The sequence below is a fragment of the Trichechus manatus genome, unplaced genomic scaffold (assembly GCF_000243295.1).
Source record: "Trichechus manatus latirostris isolate Lorelei unplaced genomic scaffold, TriManLat1.0 scaffold00107, whole genome shotgun sequence".
In the NCBI taxonomy this organism is placed as follows: Eukaryota; Metazoa; Chordata; class Mammalia; order Sirenia; family Trichechidae; genus Trichechus; species Trichechus manatus.
In genome coordinates this window covers 9,355,324-9,379,112 of record NW_004444043.1, presented here as the reverse complement: position 1 = coordinate 9,379,112, position 23,789 = coordinate 9,355,324, and the positions used below count along the sequence as shown (strand labels likewise).

The 23,789-nt window shown below is 38.6% G+C and overlaps 1 protein-coding gene and 1 pseudogene across 8 annotated transcripts in view; both read left to right on the top strand.

The window, feature by feature from the left end:
- The window catches only part of GDA (guanine deaminase), a 74,124-nt gene extending 51,094 nt beyond the window's left edge, over window positions 1–23,030 (top strand). For all 8 annotated transcript variants that reach the window (XM_023737755.1, XM_004383293.2, XM_023737749.1 and 5 more), the window contains 5 exons: window positions 1,144–1,211; window positions 13,167–13,313; window positions 17,177–17,307; window positions 19,258–19,285; window positions 20,358–23,030. In XM_023737755.1, coding sequence (XP_023593523.1) covers window positions 1,144–1,211; window positions 13,167–13,313; window positions 17,177–17,307; window positions 19,258–19,285; window positions 20,358–20,428 — 445 coding nt within the window. In that variant the 3' untranslated portion in view covers window positions 20,429–23,030. The remainder of the gene's footprint in view (window positions 1–1,143; window positions 1,212–13,166; window positions 13,314–17,176; window positions 17,308–19,257; window positions 19,286–20,357) is intronic.
- Window positions 6,673–9,924, top strand: LOC105756644 (SAP domain-containing ribonucleoprotein pseudogene; annotated as a pseudogene).
- Window positions 23,031–23,789: the final 759 nt, after the last annotated feature.

Sequence of the window (23,789 nt, the reverse complement as noted above, 5' to 3'; positions counted from 1 at the left end):
CCAACAAGGACAGAGCAGTCCCTAGAATCCAGAGAGAGCCCAGGCAGAGTTGGAGGTGCTGGCAGTTGGAGGTCTAGGGACTTGGTGAATGGAAAAAGTATATGTCAGTGGGAGTACGGGTAAAGCCTAAGCAACATATTTCTGGAGTATTTTGAGAGCCTCCAGAGACTCTTAGGTTTCACCCATAACGGTAGTCACGTGTGACAGGGAATCTTGCCTACCTACCTCTTAGTGACCATAGTTATGGTCTAGTGACTAGGTACTAGAAGGATTTAACATCCCTTGGGTGAGTTGCACATCTTCTAAAGTAAAACATGATCTCTCTTTGCAAATTGAGGTGGAAGTGAAATTTCTTAAGGATAGTTCCCTGTTACAGTGGTCACCACTACTCTTTCTCCAACATCTTTGAGAGATTTATTGCATATACACTGGGGCTTTGGAGGCTATAGTTGGGTGTCTCTTTGAGCAGATGACTTTGATCTTCACATCTTCTCTGGCTTATAAAGATTTCTTCGGTTTTCCTTTGTCTCTTTAGAGAGGCATCACATCTGTTAAGCTCAGGGTCATGAGGTCCAGAATTCTGTCCAGGAACTGTCTCTCCTGGTTGCTGCTGTCCTCAGAGGCAGCATTTGAATTGTCAGTCCCTGATTCATCAGCCTGTACCCCTTTTCCTGATGTGGTCTCTCCTGTTTTTGAATTTGCAAGTTGCTGCTCATTCAGAGTAACAAATTATTCTAGATATAGAGAAAAGGTAACGCTTTACAATTTCCACTTCCTACCATAGAAGGTTGGGTTAGTTAAAAAATATAAAGACTGATAAGACTTTTGGACTAATTGCCAGGTTTAATTTCTCCCTTTATTTTTCCTTACAAGTGACAGCTTGCTTTCCCTTCTGGCTCTTGCTGCATTGTACCCTCCTGGGAGGTTAACATAGAACGTGGCCCAAGTATCTAAGCACCTTTATGATCGTTTTTCTTAAACTCTAGGACTTGGAAGCCACAGTTTGACTAATGTGTTTATATCAGCATTAGAGCTGATCTGATGGGAAATAGAGCTTTCAGGAATATCGCCATCATTAGTATTAGTGTTCTTTTTTTGGAACCACATGGGTCTTCTTGTTCTGACTATCTCCTCTCTCTCCAGGCTGAGCAGTGGCTTTCTAAATGTGCAAGAAGTCCTGAAACATGACGTGAAGCTAGGACTGGGTACAGGTTAGTAGTTCACCATTTCCAGCTATGGCAAAGTGGTCGATTAAGTGCATAAGTTTCTAACATGACTGATTGTTGGATAACAGTTCTTTCATGTTAAAAAAAAAATCAGCTTTGTTATTCGTAGTAACACCTTGAGGTAATAAAATGGTGAAATGGAAGCAGTAAGAAAATGTATACAGAGGGAGAAGTTTTGATCACCATAACCTCCTGAAGGAAACTCCGAGTGGTACCAGTGGCTCAGCACTCGGCTATTAACCGAAATGTTGGTGATTCGAATCCACCCAGAGGCACCTCAGAAGAAAGGCCTGGTGATCTACTTCCAAACAATCAGCCATTAAAAACTCCGTGAAACACAGTTTCAGTCTGACGCTCATGGGGTTGCCATGAGTCTGAGTCAACTTGCTAGCAACTGGTTTTGTTTTGTTTTAACCTCCTGAAAGCCATTATCCCTGCTTACTGCTCAGAGATTGGTCTATACAGGATACTTCCTTCTAAAGTTCTTCAGAGGTTCTTTTAAAAAGTCCACGATTTTTTTTTTTCTCTTCCTTTTCCACCCTTCTGGCTAAGTTTTAATGGTTTGGACTTGGATGTTTTTATTTTTCAAGAACTGTGCAGTCACAAACATTACCTCTAAAGACAGTAAAAATTATGTGACCTTGCCCTAAACCAAAACCAAACCCACTGCTGTCAAGTCGATTCTGACTCCTAGCGACACTATCGGACAGAGTAGAACTGCCCCATAGGGTTTCCAAGGCTGTAAATATTCGCAGAAGCAGACTGCCACATCTTTCTCCCAGAAAATTCAATCCATGCCAGCTTTGAGAACACTGAGAAATCTGTTGAGAACTTGCTTTGCTTTTAAGTAGTATTTAGCAAAATGAGACTCCTCAATTCCCACAGGTGGTCTGGATGCTCGACACTGAAGGACATTCTAAGTGGTTGATAAAGTAGTGTTGCCGCCTTTATTTATTTATTTATTTATTTAAATCCTGGCCTCTATGCTGTTGTTATGGTCCCATTTGAGAGTGAGTTGTCCATTATGTTCTTGAGGTACGATTGGTGTGCAATGTATCTTTTTATTTTTTGACATTTTATTGTGATTAGGTGGAAGTTTACAGAGCAAATTATTTTCCCATTCAATAATTTATACATTTTTTGTTTCATGACATTAGTTGCAATCCTCAGTGTGACACACTCTACCCACTTCCTCCCTGAGTTCCCCGTTTCCATTCACCCATCTTTCCTGCCCTTTCCTGCTTTCTGAACTTTGTTTTTGGGCAAATGGTGCCCTGTTGGACTCATCTGGTTGGTGCACCTGACCCAAGCCATGGTGTTTTCAGTCGCCTCGTATGCATGCGAAAGCTGGAAATGAATAAGGAAGACTGAAGAAGAATTGAGGCCTTTGAATTATGGTGTTGGCAAAGGATATTGAATATACCATGGACTGCCAGAAGAATGAACAAATCTGTCTTGGAGGAAGTACAGCCAGAATGCTCCTTAGAAGCAAGGTTGGCAAGACTTTGTCTCACATACTTTGGATATGTTATCAGGAGGGACCAGTCCCTAGAGAAGGACATCATACTTGGTAAAGTTTGCAAGTCAGCAAAAAAGAGGAAGATCCTCATGGAGATGGATTGACACAGTGTCTGCAACAGTGGGCTCAAGCGTAACAACGATCGTGAGGATGGCTTCGGACTGGGCAGTGTTTCATTCTGTTGTACATAGGGTGGCTATGAGTCGGAACCAACTCTATGGCACCTAACAACAACAATGGTTGATTGTTCCGAGAAGCATGTTCTTCATGGGTGTTATCATTCACGTTATAGGCCTGTCTATTGTTTGGCTGGAAAGTGATCTCCGGGAGTGGGTTCAGTTCTAGGTTTGAAGGATGTTTAAGAGCCATAGTCTCTGGGGTTCCATCAGTTTCTATCAGATCAGTAAGTCTGGTCTTTTTTATGAATTTTAATTTTGTTCTATATTTTTTTCCTGCTCTGTTCTGTCCAAGACCTCCTTCTGTGATCCCAGTCAGAACGGTTGGTATTGGTAGCCAAGCACAATTGAGTTCTTCTGGTCTCAGGCTAGTGAAGGCTGTGGTTCATGTGGTCCATTAGTTCTTTAGACTAATTGTTTCCTTGAGACTTTGATTTTCTTCACTCTTCTTTGCTCTGGATGGGCAGAGACCAGTAGATGCTTTTAAGTAGTATTTAGCAAAATGAGACTCCTCAATTCCCACAGGTGGTCTGGATGCTCGACACTGAAGGACATTCTAAGTGGTTGATAAAGTAGTGTTGCCGCCTTTATTTATTTATTTATTTATTTAAATCCTGGCCTCTATGCTGTTGTTATGGTCACTTAGATGGCCACTTGCAAGCTTTTAAAACCCCAATCTCTACTCACTGGGGTCTTAGGATGTAGAATGTAGATGTAAAACAGTGTCTTTGTGGACAATGTTTGTCTCCTTCTTTCACAGCACATTTTAATTGGTTTTCCTGAGTGTATGCAGTGCTGCTCACTTCAAAGGTGTGAGTCAGGCCCAAAGGTCTAGACATTCACCATGAGCCTCCTTTTATTACTGTGTGTGACTGAACTAAAAATTAAAACCCCAAAAATAAATAAATAATTGGTACAGGGGCACAAGGACTCATTTCCCATTTTTGATACATTTGTCTTCCCGATGTTTAAGAGCATCAGGACATATGCATGCTCACGATGCTGCTTTTCATCATTTTCTGCAGTAACAGAGGACAACTACTCTAAGAGTTTTCTTGGCTGTAATCTTTATGGAAGCAGATCACCTGGCCTTTCTTTCTTGGTGCCACTGGTTGAGTTCCAACTGCCAACCTTTAGGTTAATAGCTGAGCACATTTGTGCCATTCTGTGCACCTAACCTATGTTGATAGAAATCAGAAAGTGGTTGCCAAGGGGTGGGAGTGGCGGGTAGGGGGATTGACTGGAAAAGGCCATGAGGGAATTTGCCGAAGTGATAGAAATGTTTAATAGTGTGTGTTTTTGAAAGGCAGGTAAGTAGGTATATATAATTGTCAACATCAAACTAAACACCTAAGATGTGTGTATTTTATTCTATCTTAATTATAACCACCTAGTTGTGTCTAGTCAGTTCCAACTCCTGGCAACCCCATGTGTGTCAGAGTAGAACAGTGCTCCATAGAGTTATCAATGGCTGATTTTTCAGAATTAGATCACCATGCTTTTCTTCCGAAGCATCTCTGCGTGGACTCAAACCTCCAACCTTTCATTTAGTAACTGAGTGTGTTAACCATTTGCACCACCCAGGGACTCTTAATTATACCTCAATTAAAAGACAAACAAACCATGCAGGAGGCCATGAGGAGTAGACTTATTGTTGCAGAAAATTAAATCAGTGATGTGGAAAACAAAGTTGACCAAAGATCAAAGGGTGTGTTTAAGGATGGTCTATATGGAGGGCAGAAAGCATAACGCCAACACATGGGTTTCCTGATGGAAGATCTAAAACAAATGGAGCAGAAGCAACCATCAGAGTTTTAAAGCATAAATCTTTTCTGAGCTTAAGAAAGAACTGTGCATCATATTGAAAGAGCTTACCCTGTTCTAGGCTAAATCATATTGAATATATCCTAGCAAAAATTTTGAATTACAAGGATACATAAAAAAATTTCCTAAAACATTAAGGCATGGGGAAAAATTAGTTATCAACAAAACGGTAAAATCCAGTTTGATTCAGACTTTCTTTGCTGACTCATAAAATACCGGAAGGGAAGAAAGAGTTTGGAGACAAAGCACATTGTGTTTTAAGAATATTATATGTGACCACATTGTCCTTATGTGTGAAGGCAACAAAATTCTCAGATATGCAAAGCCTTGGAAAATGCTCTCTCCCTGAACCCTTTCAAAAAATTTCTTAAAGATCTACATCATCCAGTAAGATATGAGGCAAAATGAAGGGCCATAGTATAGGGAAGTCATGGTACAATAGGATTCTCAGGTAAGCTAAAGTCAGTTAAAATAGAAATAAGACCAAAGAATTGTAAAGGAGTTTAAATATTAAATGCAAAAGTCAAAATATATCTCAAGAGAGAATATGTATAATGTTAAAAGTAGTATACATTTAAAAAAAAAAACTATCAGAATGGCAACATAAATCAGGAAAGTGTTTCTTTCTGGCTGGGAAGAGGTTCCTGAGGCCTATATACATGATACTCATTTATGAAACTGAGTGTCAGGTCCTTGAGTTTTGACTTTATGGGCGTTGCAAACGGTTAACATGCTTGACTACTAACTGCAAGGTCGGTGGTTTGAGTCTACCCAGAGGTGCCTTGGAAGAAAGGTATGGCAGTCTACTTCTGAAAACTCAGCCATTGAAAACCCTGTGGAACACAGTCTTACTCTGACACACGTAGGGTGGCCATAAGTTGGAACTGACTCAACAGCAACTAGTTTAATTTTTTTATATCACTTTGAATGTCTTCAGTATTTTTTCTTAAAATTTTATAAATAATATATGTACTACAAGAAAGAATTTTTCAATACTAAAAGAGTTCTTCTATTTCTAATTTTGTTAACAAAACCCAGGAAGTTGTGGTTTATGTGTAAGGTTCCAAACCAAACTATACCCATTACCGTTGAATTGATTCTGACTCATAGTGACCATGTGGGACAGAGTATAACTGCCCCATAGGGTTTCCAAGGAGTAGCTGGTAGATTGAGACTGCCAACTTTTTGGTTGGCAGCTGAGCTCTTAACCACTGCACCACCATGGCTCCATGTGTAAGGTTAAGAGGATGAAAATGCATTTGGCAAGAAGAAGCAAAATGATAAGTTTATGAAACTCCTTGTGTCAGAAAAGAGAGACACAGACATCCCATTTCACTTTTGATTTTACAACATGAAAATATTAAAGATAACAGCTTGCAGAACTTAAAAAATAGGATACCTATCTAAAACTTAAAAAAAGCACACCAAAAAGTAATCTGATGGAAAAATTAAAAATTATAAAACAATTTTACATAACCAAGACCTAAAAATTAAAACAAAAAAATCCTACTTTCCAGCCACAGTCCTCTGTCTTTTTAACTTTAACTTGTTCCATTACTCCCAAAGCTCTAACAATTCTTTCATCTCCTGTGGACTGTAATCCACTGATTCTACATTTTCTCACACTCCAGTATCCCCTTCCTAATTAACCTGTCTTAGATGGTCCCATTGTGTATGGGGTTGCCATGAATCCAGGCCAACTCAGTGGCAGCTGATGACAACACGGATGCCAGAATACATCACAGTGTTTATTCCCCTGGAAACATCTTTGCTTCTTATTTACCTCTTGCTTTCTTAGTATTTAAAAGCCCAACCCTAGATTAGCTCAGCTATTTCTTTTCTTGGTATCTGAAGCTGAGCAGTTGGAAGTTGCTGGAGAAAATTGTCCAGTGGCATTTCATTTCTAAATTATACTCTTCAACTCCACATGGTCCTCAGCACTGCCTTCATAGACAGTATGTTTCTCTAATAAGAGTGTGTTCCCATGTTCCAAGACAGCTTTTTTCTCATTTCTTCTTAAATTTTCTACCCCACCTTCTACTTTCCTTATTTCTAACTGATGCTGTCATTTCATAAGTTGTTGATAAAATAGAAACAGCCAGAAACCCTTTCTCCATCTCCCCATCACCAAATTCACACACCTTCCTGCATCTGCATGCATTCTCTCTTCTTTTTCCTGCTACAGCTGAAAAACCTTTGTTCTCCAATCAAACACAAAATACCCAAATACCCTGATGTGTGTTCTGTATCCTCTTCCTCTCCCAGTATCTCAAGAAATTAATTCCTTTGGCCAGCGACTCTCGTGAATCATCAATATCTTCCCCATAATGGATCATTCCTACCACAGTTTAAAAACTAGGTCTATAAAATGTAGAAGTTTATTGTTTCTCTTTCCAGCCCACCACAATATCTCTTTAAAAAACAACAACAACAACAAACCTGTTGCCGTCAAGTCAATTCCAACTTGTAGCGACCCTACAAGACAGAGCCGAACTGCCCCATAGGGTTTCCAAGGCTGTAATATTTACGGAAGCGGACTGCCACATTGTTTTCCCATGGAACGGCTGGTGTGGTTCAAACAGCTGAGCTTTCGGTTAACAATCGACCATTTAACCACTGTGCCACCAGATCTCCTCTTCTTATGTGGTAAATGAAGTATTCCCAATAGTCCTTGGGAATTCCACCTACGTTAAATATGCTGTGGATAGTAGAGGAAGCCACTCACCTCAACCAGTAGAGCAGGAATCAGGAAGTTACAATGGAAATCCCCGGAAGAATACTTGACTCTCATACAGATAGTCCTGATTAACTAAATACCTTGGTTTGTGTGACTCAGTGTTCATTCTTTGACTAGTACATTGTTGTTGCTTTTAAGTAGCACACTGTTCCTCTGGCATTTATTTTCTTATATTACATCGGCAACCAGAAGAATACAGGATTAAATCAATAATATAATAAGGCATCTCTCAAAATATTCTCAATAAATTACAAAGAGTTGTTCCCTGATCTCTCCTTATTCTTTCTGTAGGGATAGTTTTGATGAAGTTTTGAGGAAAATACTACTTTCTGTGATTTTTCATAACTGTAGTTATTTAAATCTTCCACAATTACACCATCCTAACGGCATTGCTTTGTTTTCTTTGTTCCCTTCCAGTCTTTATCCACAAATATATATTTAATTTTTACATGTTTCATACAGTATATTGATATTATTATTATTATGCCTCATACACTTAACATTTTATTTATTCTAGCAATAAAGAAGGAAGTAGCAAGCAAAATAGTTTAAAGTTTAATGTGCATTATTCCCAAATCTTATTTATTTTCCTTGGTTTGATGTTATGTTAAAAATTAAAATTTAATGGATGGTTAGGTGATGGTTCAGTGGTAGAACTCTCACCTTCCATGCAGAAGGTTCAATTTCTGGCCAGTGAACCTCATATGCAGCCACCATCCACCTGTCATTGGAAGTTTTCACGTTGGTGATAGAAATGCCGGAGAACGCATGATAGAATTTAGCAAGACCAACAACTTATTCATTGCAAATACCTTTTTTCAACAACATAAATGGTGACTATACATATGAGCCTCACTGGATGGAAAACACAGGAGTCAAATCCACTACATCTGTGGAAAGACATGATGGAAACGCTCAATATCATCAGTCAGAGCAAGACCAGGGGCTGATTGTGGAACAGACCATCGATGGCTCATATTCAAGCTCAAGTTGAAGCTGAAGAAAATTAAAACAACACAACAAAAACCAAAATACTACTTTGAGAATATCTCACCTGAATTTGGAGACCATCTCAAGAATAGATTTAACGCATTGAACTCTAATGACTGAAGACCAGACAAGTTGTGGGATGACATCAAGGGCATCATACATGATGGAAGAAAAAGGTCATTAAAAAGACAGGAAAGAAAGAAAAGACCAAAATGGATGTCAGAAGACAGTCTGAAACTTACTCTTGAACACAGAGTAGCTAAAATGAATGGAAGAAATGATGAAGTAAAAGAAGTGAACGGAAGATTTCAAAAGGTGGCTGGAGAAAACAAAGTAAAATATAATAATGAAATGTGCAAAGACCTGGGGTTAGAAAACCAAAACGGGAGAACACGAACACATTCTACATTTCTCAAGCTGAAAGAAGTGAAGAAGAAATTCAAGCCTCGAGTTGTAATTTTGAAGGATTCTATGGGCAAAATATTGAACGACACAGGAAGCATCAAAAGAAGATGGAAAGCTAGTGTAGTAGAAGGGGTAACAAGAAGGCGGTAGAGATGTTGGGCTTCATAAGCTGAAGCTTGCTGAACTACAGCAGGAATGTCTTGCTCATGGTTTGGAGACCAAGAGAATAAAACAAGATCCCATCAACAGGCTCCAGGCATATCTTGAAGAATGTGCTGAGGAGGAGGTAAATGAAGAAGATGTACTGGGAGATGAAACAGGAAGAAGAACCAAAGCCCATAGAACTGCCTGGCAAAGAGGAAGAAGCCCCTGAAAGAACTGTTGGTATGGCAGCAGAGAAGAAAGTGGTAAAAATTACGTCTGAAGTAAACCACAGACTGAAAGAATGCAGAAGAGGGCTGAACAATTCAACGTACCTGTGAGCTTGGGGAGTAAAAAAGCTGCCCGGGCAGCTAGGTTTGGCATTTTTTCAGTTCCAACAAAACACCTGTTATCTGACGCCAAGCCTATGGTTAACCTGGATAAGCTGATGGAAAGAGCTCAAAGATTTAGTTTGAACGTCTCTTCAATCTCCAGAAAGTCTGAAGATGATGAGAAGCTGAAAAAGCGGAAGGAGTGATTTTGGATTGTCAAAGTTCAGCTGGAACTGGAACCACAAAGGATACAGAGGCAAAGAAGAGGAAAGGAGCAGAGCGCTTTGGTATTGCCTGATGAAAATTTCTTGATGCTTTCTATTCTCCAGTGGTTTCCATTGCAGTTATTCTTCTTGCTCGCATAGATAAACCTAAATACACAGTCGTGTGCCTAGGTCCTGCCTTGCAGTGAGGGAGCATGTACCCCAGGTACATCTGTGAACTCCAGCAGCGATTTGACTTACTGCTATTTCAACTTTAAGGTGTTGTATTTTCTTTTTTTAAATCATTTTGCTTATTAATAATAATAATAAAAAGACTGTAGAAAAGAGAAAAAAAAGAAGATGGAAGGAATACACAGAGTCACTGTACCTAAAAGAATTGCTCGATGTTCATCCATTTCAGGAGGTAGCATATGATCAAGAACGATGGACTGAAGGAAGAAGTCCAAGCTGCCCTGAAGGCATTGGAGAAAAACAAGGCTCCAGGAATTGACAGAATACCAATTGAGATATTTCAACAAGTGGATGCAGTGCTGGATGTGCTCACTCGTTTATGCCAAGAGATTTGGAAGACAGCTACCTGGTCAGTTGACTGGAAAAGATCCATATCTGTGCCCATTCCAAAGAAAGGTGATCCAACAGAACGTGGAAATTATCGAACAATATCAGTATCACACGAAAGTAAAATTTTGCTGAAGGTCATTCAAAAGCGATTACAGCAGTGCATTGACAGGGAACTGCCAGAAATTCACACCAGATTCAGAAGAGGATGTGGAACCATGGATATCACTGCTGATGTTAGGTGGATCTTGCCTGAAAGCAGAGAATATCAGAAAGATGTTTACCTGCGTTTTATTGACTATGCAAAGGCATTTGACTGTGTGGATCATAACAGATTATGGATAACATTGCGAAGAATGGGAATTTCAGAACACTTCATTGTGCTTATGTGGAACCCGTACATAAACCAAGAGGCAGTCATTCAAACAGAACAGGGGGATACTACATGGTTTAAAGTCAGGAAAGGTGTGTGTCAGGGTTGTGTCCTTCCACCGTATTTATTCAATCTTTATGCTGAGCAAAGAAACCAAGAAGCTGGACTGTATGAAGAAGAATGCGGCATCAGGATTGGTAGAAGACTCATTAACAACCTGCATTATGCGGATGACACAACCTTGCTTCCTGAAAGTGAAGAGGACTTGAAGCACTTACTGATGAAGATCAAAGACTACAGCCTTCAGTATGGATTACACCTCAACATAAAGTAAACAAAAATCCTCACAACTGGAGCAGTAAACAACATCATGATAAACAGAGAAAAGATTGAAGTTGTCAGGGATTTCATTTTTCTAGGATTCACAATCAACACCCATGGAAGCAGCAGTCAAGAAATCAAACGATGTATTGCATTGGGCAAGTCTGCTGCAAAAGACCTCTTTAAAGTGTTGAAAAGCAGTGATGTCATTTTGAGGACTAAGGTTCGCCTAACCCCACCCATGATGTTTTCATTTGCCTCATATACATTTGAAAGCTGTACAATGAATAAAAGAGACCGAAGAAAAATTGATGTCTTTGAATTGTGGTATTGCTAAAGAATATTGAATATACCATGAACTACCAGAACGAACAAGTCTGTCTTGGGAGAAGTACAGCCACAATGCTCCTTAGAAGTGAGGATGGCGAGACTTCATCTCATGTACTTTAAACATATTTTCAGGAAGAATCAGTCCCTGGAGAAGGACATCATGCTTCGTAAAGTAGAGGGTCAGCAAAAAAGAGGAAACCCCCAATGAGATGGATTGACACAGTGGCTGCATCAATGGGCTTAAATGTAGCAACAATTGAGAGGATGGCGCAGGACCAGGCAGTGTTTTGTTCTGTTGTACACAGGGTGGCTACAAGTCGGAACTGACTCGGCGCCGTCTAACAACAACAACGACATGACGCTGAACAGGTTTATGTGGAGCTTCTAGATTAAGACAGACTAGGAAGGCCTGGTGATCTCCTTCCAAAAATCCACCAGTGAAAACCCTATGGATCACAACCGTCTGATCTGCAACCAATCATGGGGTTGGCTTAGGACCACGTAGTGTTTTGTTCCATTGTGCATGGGATCACCATGAGTCAGGGGCCAACTTGACTGTAGGTAACAACAACGACTGTATATTTACACAACCTAATAACTTCAGTAGAGGTAATAAAACTTCTCAGGGAACTGGATAATCCTTTGATAATAGTGTTCTGGTTAAAGAAAAATATTTTCTAAAAAAATGCATAGAAGTTTATCCAAGGACATGTAAGATAACTGAACATAAAATTGAATAGCAACCTAAAATTACTACTTAATAGGCTATTGCTTTTGATCTTTGCAATGTATATAGGCACTAGCAATTATAAATGTCTACCTAGGAATGACAGAAGGATCCCCTGAAATATAAAGTGTGTTTTATTAGCTATAAATGTACTTTTCTTCTAATAAAACATGCTAAGTTACTTGACATTTATTTATACAAACTCATTTAATAACTTCTCCATCATTCTCGTCAAAAGCAGTATTTCCATTTAATTATGGTTGGAGACTTTATTTAAATCACCAAAAATCTCATTTTTCACCTAATGATGCCTCCTAACATCTAAAGCTATCTTCATCAGCATTGCTCATTTATTACACTAATTTTCCAGAATATAAAAGTTCATTCTAAAAGCTCTTCCTGAAAAATTACCGTAAAGAGGTGTATTTTTAATTTCCCTTAGGTTCTCATCTGAATTAGAATAGACTTTGGACAAGTTTTTAGTATATAGAACGATAAGCTTATTTTAAGTTACATATTATATTATCTAAATTATCTTTATAACTATGCAGTCATAGTTGAACAATTTCCATGAGAGTTCTACCAGGGAATATTCAGAGATGAGTTTTTTCTCTTAACTTCATTTAACCACTTGGGTATTATAGTGGGTTGAGCTGTGGCCTCCAAAAGATATGTCTGCCCAGAACTTCAGAATGTGACCTTATTTGGAGTAAAGATCTTTGCTTACGTATTTGAAGTAAGGATCTTGAGATGAGTTCACTCTGAACTAGGGCGAGCCATAAATCCAGTGATGAGTGTCCTTATAAGAGACAGAAAAGGAGAGACATAGAGACACTCAGGGAAGATGGCCATGTAAAGATGGAGGCAGGGATTAGAGTAATGCTGTTATAAATCGAGGAACACCAGGTGCCACCAGAAGCTGGAAGAGGCAGGGAAGGATTGTCCCTTAGAGCTTCAGAAAAACGTGTAGTCCTGCTGACACCTTGATTTCGGACTTGTAACCTCCAGGACTGTACAAAAATAAATTTCTGTTGTTTTAAGCCACCAAGTTTGTCATAATTTGTTGCTGCAGCCCGAGGCAACTAGTATAAGTGTACATTTGATACTGATTGCAGGTTTTGAATTCCTTTAAATATTGGTCTGTGGCCATTCTGTGTTTATAGATAATATCTTTTCTGTAAGTATACTAAAGACTGTATCTGTCACCAAAAACAAAAACCCACCTTATATATTCCATTTATCCTCATAAGGTTACTGTTTTGGCTCTGTCCTATTTACCGTAGATGTTGCTGGTGGTTATTCATCTTCCATGCTTGATGCAATCAGAAGAGCAGTGATGGTTTCCAGCGTCCTTTTAATTAATAAAGTAAATGAGAAAAGCCTCACCCTCAAAGAAGTCTTCAGACTAGCTACTCTGGGAGGAAGCCAAGGTAATGACTATTTTGTTTCTCTCTCACATAAGGTCGAAGCATGCCATTCTGTGTCCTAGGGTGCCGGATGAAGGCACGTGTGTGGTGATACCAGCATGTATTCCATAGTCCAACTGCATCTCAGATAACATAACCAAAATATAGCAAGTAAAGTCAAAGTTGAGGCAGGCAATGAAGGCATCATTCTTTCAATGAGTTTGCTGTCTTCGGCAGAAAGCAGACTAGATGTTACACGATTGTCATAGTAATCGTTTTAATGGGTATTTTTTTTATACTGGTCACATGCAAATAAGTTCTTTAAAATAATCAGTTTTCCCATTGAGTCAAGTAACATGCTTTCTATTGGTCTGAGTAATAATAATAATAGTAAAAACAATAGCCAAGACTTCCTGGGTGCTTACATGTGATAGGCACTATGCAACTTGCTTCATTTATTTTTTATTCTTCTCAACCATTGTTATTAATTCCATCTCCCAAAAAAAAGAACCTGAGGCTCACACAGCAGTCAAGCTACAGTGTGCCACAATTCAAATCCAGAAAATCTGATACCAGAGTATAGAGTCTTGCCTGCTGCCCTACACTGTGATATCTTCCTATAATAGAATATGCCTGCATAGACCGTGCCTTTTGCTTATATGTTTAAGTCCATTATTTACCCAAACTTCTTTAAAAGGAGAAAGATATAAAAATATAGTTGGTTGATATGCAAATATCATTCATCAGCTTTGCTAGTTCTCACATGTAATCATATTTGTATGGAAAAAATAGAAATTGCTTATTGAATTACTTTAAGTCACTTTCAAATTATAGTGCAATCTGGAAGAGTAACAGTGAAAATAGCATGGAGCCATAAGTAGATAGCTAGAAATAAAAGTATAGATACAGGTACAGATATGTTGTTGTTAGCTGCCATCAAGTTGACGCCAACTCATGGCGACATTATGTACAATAATATGAAACATTGCCCAGTCTTGTATCATCTTCACAATCACCAGCATGTTCGAGTCCATTGCTGTGACTATTGTGCCAGTCCATCTCTTTGAGATCCCCCATGCCCTTGTTTGCCTTCTACTTTACCCAACATGATGTCCTCCTCTAGTGGTTGATCTCTCTTGATGATGGGTCCAAAGCATGTGATTCAGGCCATATTGTGTTGTGATCCATAAGATTTTCATTGGCTAATTTTTGGAAATAGATTGCCAGGCCTTTCTTCCTAGTCTGTCTTCGACTGGAAGCTCTGATGAAATCTGTGCACCATGGGTGACCCTGTTGATATTTGAAATCCCAGTGGTATAGCTTCCAGCATCACAGCAACATGCAAACCATGACATATGACAAATTAACAGAAGGGTGGTGTGATACAGATACAGATGTAGATATATGGTGGGTATTCTGGGCTAGCGAGGCCAAGAGTATCCTGGGAAGGGAAACTTCCTGGCTCTTCTTTAAGTGTCCTGGACTACAACCAACACCATAAAGGTCATTTCAAGAAAACCAAGTATGAGTTATGCTCTTTGGAGTTTCCTAAATTTTATGATTTCCTATTCTGAAGTTTTAAGTTTTAATCCACTCATCCTTTTAACAAGGGCGATACCCTACCTCCACCACCATAGCCATATTTGAACATCTGAATTTAAATAGTTGTCTTACCTATTCATTCTGGTTTGAACCCCTGCTAGAATCTGCATTTCTAACAAGTTCCCAGATGGTGCTAATGCTGCTGGTTAGGGACCAATTCTGAGAACCACTAGTAGAACAGGAGTTCTCAAATTTCATTATACATAAGAGTCACCTGGGGATCTTGTTAAAGTGTAGATTCTGACTCAGTACATCTGGGGTGGAAATGCAAATTCTCGGCAGTGGTTCAAACTGGAATGAACCAGTTCGAAGCTCTGGTTTGACCAACTTATTTTCATGCTGCAAGCAAGCTGTATTTAAATAGTGCTTTTTCTATTCTAGGCTCTCTGTGAATTGCTTCATTAGGATCCTGCTTCTGAGCAAGCCGGCATAGGGTGCCTAGCGAATCATTTCTACCTTGCTGTGTAGCATTTTTCAGGCCACTAGGCATACTGTTACGGAATTTCTTCTCCTTAGCTTATGTCTCTGCTACAGTCTGAGTGAAATGAGATCAGTGGATCCTGGTTTAAAACGTGGCATATCTTCCAGCTTTGCCACAGCCTTTACATTCACGCTCAAGAAAATCTAGATGTGTGTAAAGCACCTTCATAGAGCCACCATTTGCTCCAAAAGGCAGTAAAGCTGCATTTCCTGAAATGCATTTGAGTTTCTTATCAGTTGGACCCATCTGCAACAATCTGAATTTAGATCACTTTACAAAGGCACTGGAAGTAATGTATCGAGTACTTATAAATAAGATTAGTTCATGCCTGAACTCTTCAGGGTCTAATGAATGGCCCAGTTAGTTGATATTGCCAAAATGACCTGGATCCTAACAAATGTATCTGGCCTATTAGACACACAACGATTTTATGTTGAATATATTCGTTAAAAAGTCATGTTTGCAATGCTTCTTTGTCAAGGGCCAAAAAATAGAGTGTGATCAGTGAAGAAGGAGAGAATTTCCTGTAATTCTCTATTACATTTAGTGCCTGCTTACATAATTCATAGAAGTCACCTAACTGCTCTTGATATTTCTAATTATTTTTGCACTCCTGTCTTGCTATGAAAATCCTTCAGCTAAAAAAAAAAATAAAATAAAATACTTTTTGTTCCTGAGACTAAAAGAGTGGCGCTTTACATAATCTTTTAGGAATAAGCAGGATTTCTAAGTCAGTGCTCAGAGAATTGGCAAATGATTTCTGGATATTCATGCGCAGAAATACAAAGTATCAGATGTTGCCTAATGGGAATATGTAACCCAGCGCTTTTCACATCAGTATTCTGACAGTGATAGACTACAACAAACACATATAAAAATTGCAATAAATAGTGTTGCACTCCAGTTGACCTTTGATGTACGCCTCCACTAGTCACCTCAGTGTACACCTTATTCAGATTACAGGCCCTGAGGAGCTTTGGATCCAATACCCTCATTGACCAGGAGAGCCAAGTACCCTATTTTCTGAAACTAAATCATAACAATGAGAGATGTTCTTACCCAGTGTCCAATATTCATGAAACATGAATTCTAGCTATGAGAGGGACAGAGTCAATAGACATTATTGACCTATGCCCTATTTTAGAAAACCATTCTTTTCGGGTGATCAGAAAACCTTCAAGGTTACAAAGAAATTGGGCTGCTTTCAAAGCATTGGGACTCTTGAGTTATGAGATCTAGTCACTTTGGAAAGTAAAATTTTTTTTCTACTCAAAGGATTTACGCTGAGGAATTTATGATAGGTATGCTTGCATCAGCAGATGTGCAAAAGGATAATTATTTTTTTATTCGAGGTTCATTTCACTGCCATGAAAATGGATCTTGTTAGCTATCTCATAAAACAAAAAGAACATAACAGGCAGGGAAAGGAGTTGAAGTGTTGACTGGAGAATAGGAGGGAAAAATAAAAACGATATTATGTCAAGTCAATTATGCTTCGTAGAGAGATGAAGGAAAATCATAGAGTGGCTGGGGTCTGAAGTGCGTTGATAGAACTGAAATAGAGAAACTGTCAGTATTATGATCACGGTGCTGAAGGGAACTGTTTTTATTCTCAGATTTTGCTTTTCCTGTCCTTATTCTGCTTTGATAAGTAGAAGTCCTGTAACCTACTGGGATGGGAGTGCTTTCCTGCTTCACTATTAAGATACTAATTTTTTTCCTAGTGTTAAGTTGGTTGACTCTGTCCCTGCAAACTGGGATGGCTCGAAATACTGACCGTTTATTACCTTATTCTGCTCTGTAGCCCTGGGGCTGGATAGTGAGATTGGAAACTTTGAAGTGGGCAAGGAATTTGATGCACTCCTGATCAACCCCAAAGCATCAGACTCTCCCATTGACCTGTTTCATGGGGATATTGCTGGTGGTATTTCAGAGGTAAGTAAAAGAACGTTAATTAAAAGGCATTTATCCCATGAAGCAGTCACAATAGCTACCCTGTAGGAAAAAATAGAAGCCGAAACATTTTAATGGAAATCAGGAGAATCTTAGAAGGGAAACTAGATCTTTGAGTTGTTATTGTAATTTCTTGATGGTGATATTCAGAATAATGACACCCTATTAACAAAGTATTTGTATTTTGAATTGATTTTGGCTCTAAGCAGCCATACTATAGCTAGCACTTCTGGAACACTTGCTATGTACCGGGTAAGTATGGGATTAAGAACTTTCATATCTCATTTCACTTAATCATCAGAACAACTCTTAACAAGTAAGCACTGTTACTGTTGCTATTTTACTTCCGGGGGCAGTGAGCCTTAAAGGAAGTTAAATGATTAACTTGAGGACTCATGGCTAGTAGTTAAGTGGCAGAGTTTGGATTCAAACCCAGGACCTTCTCACTACCAGAGGCTGGACTCTTAACCACTCCGCTTCATTGACCTTCTTAACTTTATAAGAAAAATGAGTTTCATTACCTTGTTTCTCTTATTATAAAATGTTTTCCTTTGTATGAAATAAAAGCGTTCTTCTTACTTTAATAACAAGTCTTTATCAGATTGGGTTTTTCTTAAAAAAAAATTAACGTCACCATTAACAAACTGATTCATTAGTGTAAGGACAATGTCATAAAGCAGAATCAGCATAAGACTGGTTCCTATGAGGCAGAGGCCAGATATATTTCCACCTTCCCCCTTCTCCATTATTTTGCTGTTTCTTTGCTGGGTTCAATAATCTGCTACGATGGTCACAAAGAACTCCCAAGAACTCACAGACGGTACTGATGGTAAGTGGTTTATTAGCGTTTAACGATGCAGAAGTAACAGGATGCAATTTGGGATGCAACTCAGGGTAAATGTCAGGAAACTCAGGATACAACTTAGGGAAAAGGATATGGGTGAGGCCTGGGAAGATCAAAAAGAGCAGGTCTCTCCCTTTGTCAACCAGGACGGCTTAAGATAAGATCTCCGCTGGAGCAGGTCTTCCTCAGGGTGACTCTTGGGTAGCACTTCTCTGGCTCAGAACTGCTCTGTTCTCAGGTTCCAGGGTTTTTATAAGCTAGCCATGTACTCCTTGTTAACTACACGGCGGGCTTCCTGGCCAATCTGTGCAAAGGTCAGACTCGGTGCCCCCACCCAGCCAATTCCGGTAAAGGCTGGTTACCAGGTGGGGCTCAGGAACCAGGACCAAAGGGCCAAATTGAAGGTGAAAGTAAATGTGATAATAAATATAATGAGTATAAATGTGATAATAAACAAAACAAAAGAAAACCAAACCCGTTGCCATCGAGTCGATTCCAACTCATAGCAACCCTACAAGACAGAGTAGAGCTGCCCCGTAGTGTTTCCTAGGCTATAAATCTTTGCAGAAGCGACTGCCACATCTTTCTCCCATGGATTCAGACAATTCAGACAGTCGACCTTTTGGTTAGCAACCAAGTGCTTACCCACTGAGGTTCTTAGAAGAAAGATGTTGGATTATTTGAAATTGGTACCATTTGTTATTTTCATATTATTTATTCTTTTAGTCCTTTATTAAAGTGAATTTCTTAGAATAGTACTCATTCCCACTCATCCAATCATTTTTCTTATATACTTATTGAAACGTTTGAATTATTTTATTATGGTAACTTCTTAAATTCATATAAAACCTTCCTCTAAAGATTTCAAGGTTATATTTCAAGAACTTTCAGTTAATGGATAAACATTTGTGGTCGTCAATGATTGTTTTAAGCTAAAAATTATTTCTTATTAATTAATGGAGGTAGATTTTGCAATTGAAAAAATAAATTTATATTTCTTGGCTTTGCCAACACTATTAACTGTGAATTTGCTTTTCTAAATGGCACAAAGTATTTTTTCTTATTATTACCTTTATTTTCCATTTTAGGCTGTTATCCAGAAGTTCCTCTATCTAGGTAGGTAGATACATGTCTCTGTGCTAAATAAAAGGCATCTTTGTGTCTTTCTTGGATGTTCCTCTCTGTATTGGTGGTACCATATATTAAGCCCTAAGTGTGATAATTTGCTTTGATTCATTATTTTTTTAAGATTCCTCACTATTAAGCCCATGTAAGGCATGATATTTAAAAGACAGTATTTGAAATGTGCATTCTCCTCCATGACGTAGAGTCGGAAATCCTAAACTGAGAAATGGAAGGCCAGAAAGTGTCCATTCCTCTCACACTCATGCTGTTCCCCCCAGTCTGCCCTGCCATGCTGAATTTGTGTGCAGTGGAGTCTCTGCACACAAGCTTTTAACCTACTGGCATTCAATTCTACTCACTGAAAGAAACAGTAAATAGTACATAAAATTCTACTCTGCCTCCTATTTGGCTCCATGAGCTCAGACCCCTGAGTGAACTTGACATGGGAGATACAAGTGATTTTGAGTGGAGCTCAGTTCCTGGAGGCCATTCACCTCATGCTGAGTATGATTCTGGCATTTAAAGAGAAAACAAAACCAGTTGCCATCAAGTAGACGCCAACTCAGGGTGACCCCATGTGTGTCAGGGTAGAATTGTACTCCACAGGGTTCTCAGTGGCTGTTTTTTTGAAAGTAGTTCTCTAAATCTTTCTTCCAAGGCACCTCTGGGTAGACTCGAACCTCTAAACTTTGGTTAGCAGCTGTTTGCACCACCCAGAGACTCCCCAGTTTAAAGATTAATACTCCTTTTACAACAGAGGCTAGAAATGCACACCTAAGTTATTTTAGCTGGGGAACAACAGAGGGTCATTTCAACTCTATGTGGTTTCCACCTTTGGTGCAGAATTCAGACCCTCACCCTCAAGTTAGATGCAGCATTTTGTACTGATCATGCCCCTCTGTCCAGATTATCAACAATCTGACAGAAAACAAAGGTAGCTTTTTGTATTTCCTCTCTTAGAAGTATTTTGTTTTGTTTTTTTTTTTTAATCACGCCAGTGGCAATATAGATAATTATTGACACATAAGCACTTCATAAAAGATTCCTTGCTTTTTCTTTTCAGGAGATGATCGAAATATTGAAGAAGTTTATGTGGCCGGAAAGCAAGTGGTCCCGTTTTCAAGCTCCGTGTAAAGACCCTCGGGTTTTTGCGGATGTTCTTCTGGGACAGCATGGTCTTGGGTCTCCCTTCTGCCCAGGAGGAGTTAGAAAGTCAAAAAAAAAAAAAAAACAGTACCTTGTTCTTGGGATAAATATCTTTCTGTGTCTAGTTACGCTTGACAAATCCTTCCAAGGACATTTGCATTAATTCTTAACTCCCTCGTTGGGAGAGTTGATAATTTCATGAAAATTCCCCCATCTTGAGCTGTTATAGATTTACTTTAAGCTCAAACGTAAGGAAATGTTTTTGCTGGTGGTCTTATTATGAGATGTAAGTAAAATCTATTTCATGTTTTGAAATGTGGAGAGAAAAGATATTCCTAGAAGGTTAAATATTTTGAGCTAATACATGTGAAAATTAGAAACCTGAAAAGCACCAGTGAAAATATTTTTGTGAGCGAGTAAAAGACTATGAACAAATTTTGGAAAATCACTTAGGATTGTGTTTGAAAATTACGGGCTGAGCATACTAATTTACTAAGAGAACTTGCTAAATTTTAAAATGTATTTCTAGATCGACCTTGTGTTCTGGAAACTTAAAAGAATTTGCAGTTCAGTATAGTTGTGCTTTACCTTCTTTGGGGTGAAATGTTGGAAATTGAATGCCATATCCTTTCTCAATGTAATCCTGTGCTTGAGAGTGTTTGACAGAAGTGAGTATTCAAGATTTAAAGTCTCTTAGGAATATTCCTCATATAACTATGTGGCATAAATAGTTGTATTTTTGTGTACTTTAAAATCACCTTGATTTATAGCTGTGTGATGTTATTGCTTCAGTTTTATTAGAAGAGAAAGCAATTCCATATTCCACTGTTGTGTAAACTGGAGTCTTCATAAGTTGCAGCGAGTGGTGGACATCTAGTTGTCAATACTAAGAGGAAGGATTCCATGACAGTGGTCTATTCTACCCAAGTACTATACGATAGTTCCTGGAAATTTCATACACAGATATGAATCTGCTGAAATTTTAAAATAAAGGACAAACCCTGTTAAAGAAATATTATTAAAAATCTGTAAGCCCTGCCTATTGAATGCACTCCATTTCCCAGTTTTATGCAGTTGTCTGTTTTATTCCTTACACTTTTCAGGACATTAGAATTTTAGAATAACAACAACAACAAAAAAGTACATGCCCCATTTTATGGTTATACTAATTTGTATTAGACACATAGGAACATTAAACAAAGCAAAGAACATTTTATACTTCTTAGCTAATATAGAGTGCTTTCCCATAACCTAGAATTAAAACCAAATTATGACCTTATAATGAATCCTTGAAAAGTATTGATATGAATATGTAATTTAAATCCCACACATTTCTCATTTAATCCCGAATACTATAAACCAACAAGGAAGAGGAATAGTTTTTCTTAATATATCGTAATGCTTGTTTCTAGAACCTAGGTGAGACTTCTTAATATTGCCTCATGGTAAAGAACTTTATGTAATATGGCTAACTCCATATTTACAGAACTAAGAACACAGTCCCTCCTCCTATACTATAAATTCTATTTTCACATATTCATGCTAATTCACACTAATTTACCCAGTTTTTTTTTTCCTGGTAGACTAACAACACTAACAGAAACACTTTTAGATTTGATTTAATACACTAAATCTAAAGATGGAACACATTTTTGGTTGTATTTTTTAAAAAATAACAGAATTAGTGTTGTGGGGTGCTACGTAACTCAGCAAATCCAATTTCAGCCTCTTATTTCCAGTATTGTTAATGCCTGATCCATGTCAAAGATGCTTTGCCAGATTTCTCCTCACTTCTCTATAGTGCCAGCAGGTGTTGGCTGCTCTGACTTCCAACCCCTGCCAGAGGAGCTTGGTTATGTGGTGTCTAACCCAATGGAGTAGACTCAGGGATTCAGTGAAATGGACAAGAGTTACTAATAGGCAACAGATACTCCCAACAGTTGCAAGATCTTATACTTTTACCTTTCTTAAGCATAGACATTTTGATGTTGAACATCAGATTTCATTTAGATTTAGGTTCCACATGCAGTAAATACAAATGTGTGCCATCAGAAGCAGGAAGAATGGCCATTTACAACCAATCTGTCAAACATTAGATTTAGCCTTGATAGTATGCTAAGACCTGCATATCATTTGTAGGAAGAATAGAATGTGTTGAAATGTTTGTATGTACTTTGATCTCCCTGCATCCCTATAGCTTATATGTTTTCTTCCTCCAAGTGCAGTGTTCCTGAATGTTGCATATGCTCTTTGCAGTATTACAGACATTAGCCATTCTTGTGGCCAGATGTTCCACATTTTGAAATGTTGCCTTTGCCTAATGTAGGTTGACTTTCTTTATTGTGGAGAGGCCGTATTCTAAGCCAATCCTAGTTGTCACTTTATCCTTGAATACTTTGCTGTCTGACAGGAAAGAAAGAGTTAACACTTATCAGCCCCCTCACCCCACCCCACACCATTTCATGGTATTTTTTAATGGAATGCACTTTGAAAGGTAAAAATGTTTTCAATAATAGTGACTATCATAAATTTACGAAATATTTTCTTGCAACCAGAACACAAAAGCAAACAGCTTCTTTTTTTTTTTTTTCCAAAAGAGATTGAAACATGGGAAATAAAAGATTAGGCCATGGGAGGTTGTCCTAGTAATCGAAAATTGAGATTGCAGCGACTTCTCTCCCTTATTAATGCCCTATTTTTTTTCTATAATTTAATTGTCAAAGGTTTTAGAATCCAAGAGGATATCTTAGAATAGGAGGAAGTCTTTCCAAATTAATGCTTGTGAGCATTGAACCCCACTGGATCTCTTTTTTTATTTCAGTGAGAATTCTACATGTTAAAGGAAGGGAAGTGGTAGGAAAACACTCCGTAAGATGCTTGACTGATTTTGAAGTGTGCCTTGAATATCCCTGTTGGCAGCTGCTGCTGAGATCTTAGAGAGGAAATATAACAGGTGTGAGATCCAGCAATGTATTTTGAATCTTCACTTCCTACCAGACTCTTCCTATTTTGAATCTTTTCACATCAGCCAGGCAGATGGTAAGCTCTACAGGCTAGCTGGAAGGCATGTTGTGTCAGCTCTGCCTTGAGCTGTACATAGAAAGCATCCAGAATTGGCTACTTATGTAGGCTATTGGGGAGTCCGTGGGTGGTGCAAATGCTTGGCTGATAACCAAAAGGTTGGAAGTTCGAGTACACCCAGAGGCACCTCAGAAGAAAGGCCTGGTGATCTACTTCCAAAGAATCAGCCATCATCTTGGGGTTGCCATGAGTCAGAATGGCCTTGACAACAACTGATTGGTTGGTTGGTAGCCTACTGGAAATCTTTTCGATGTTGTCCATTATTTAG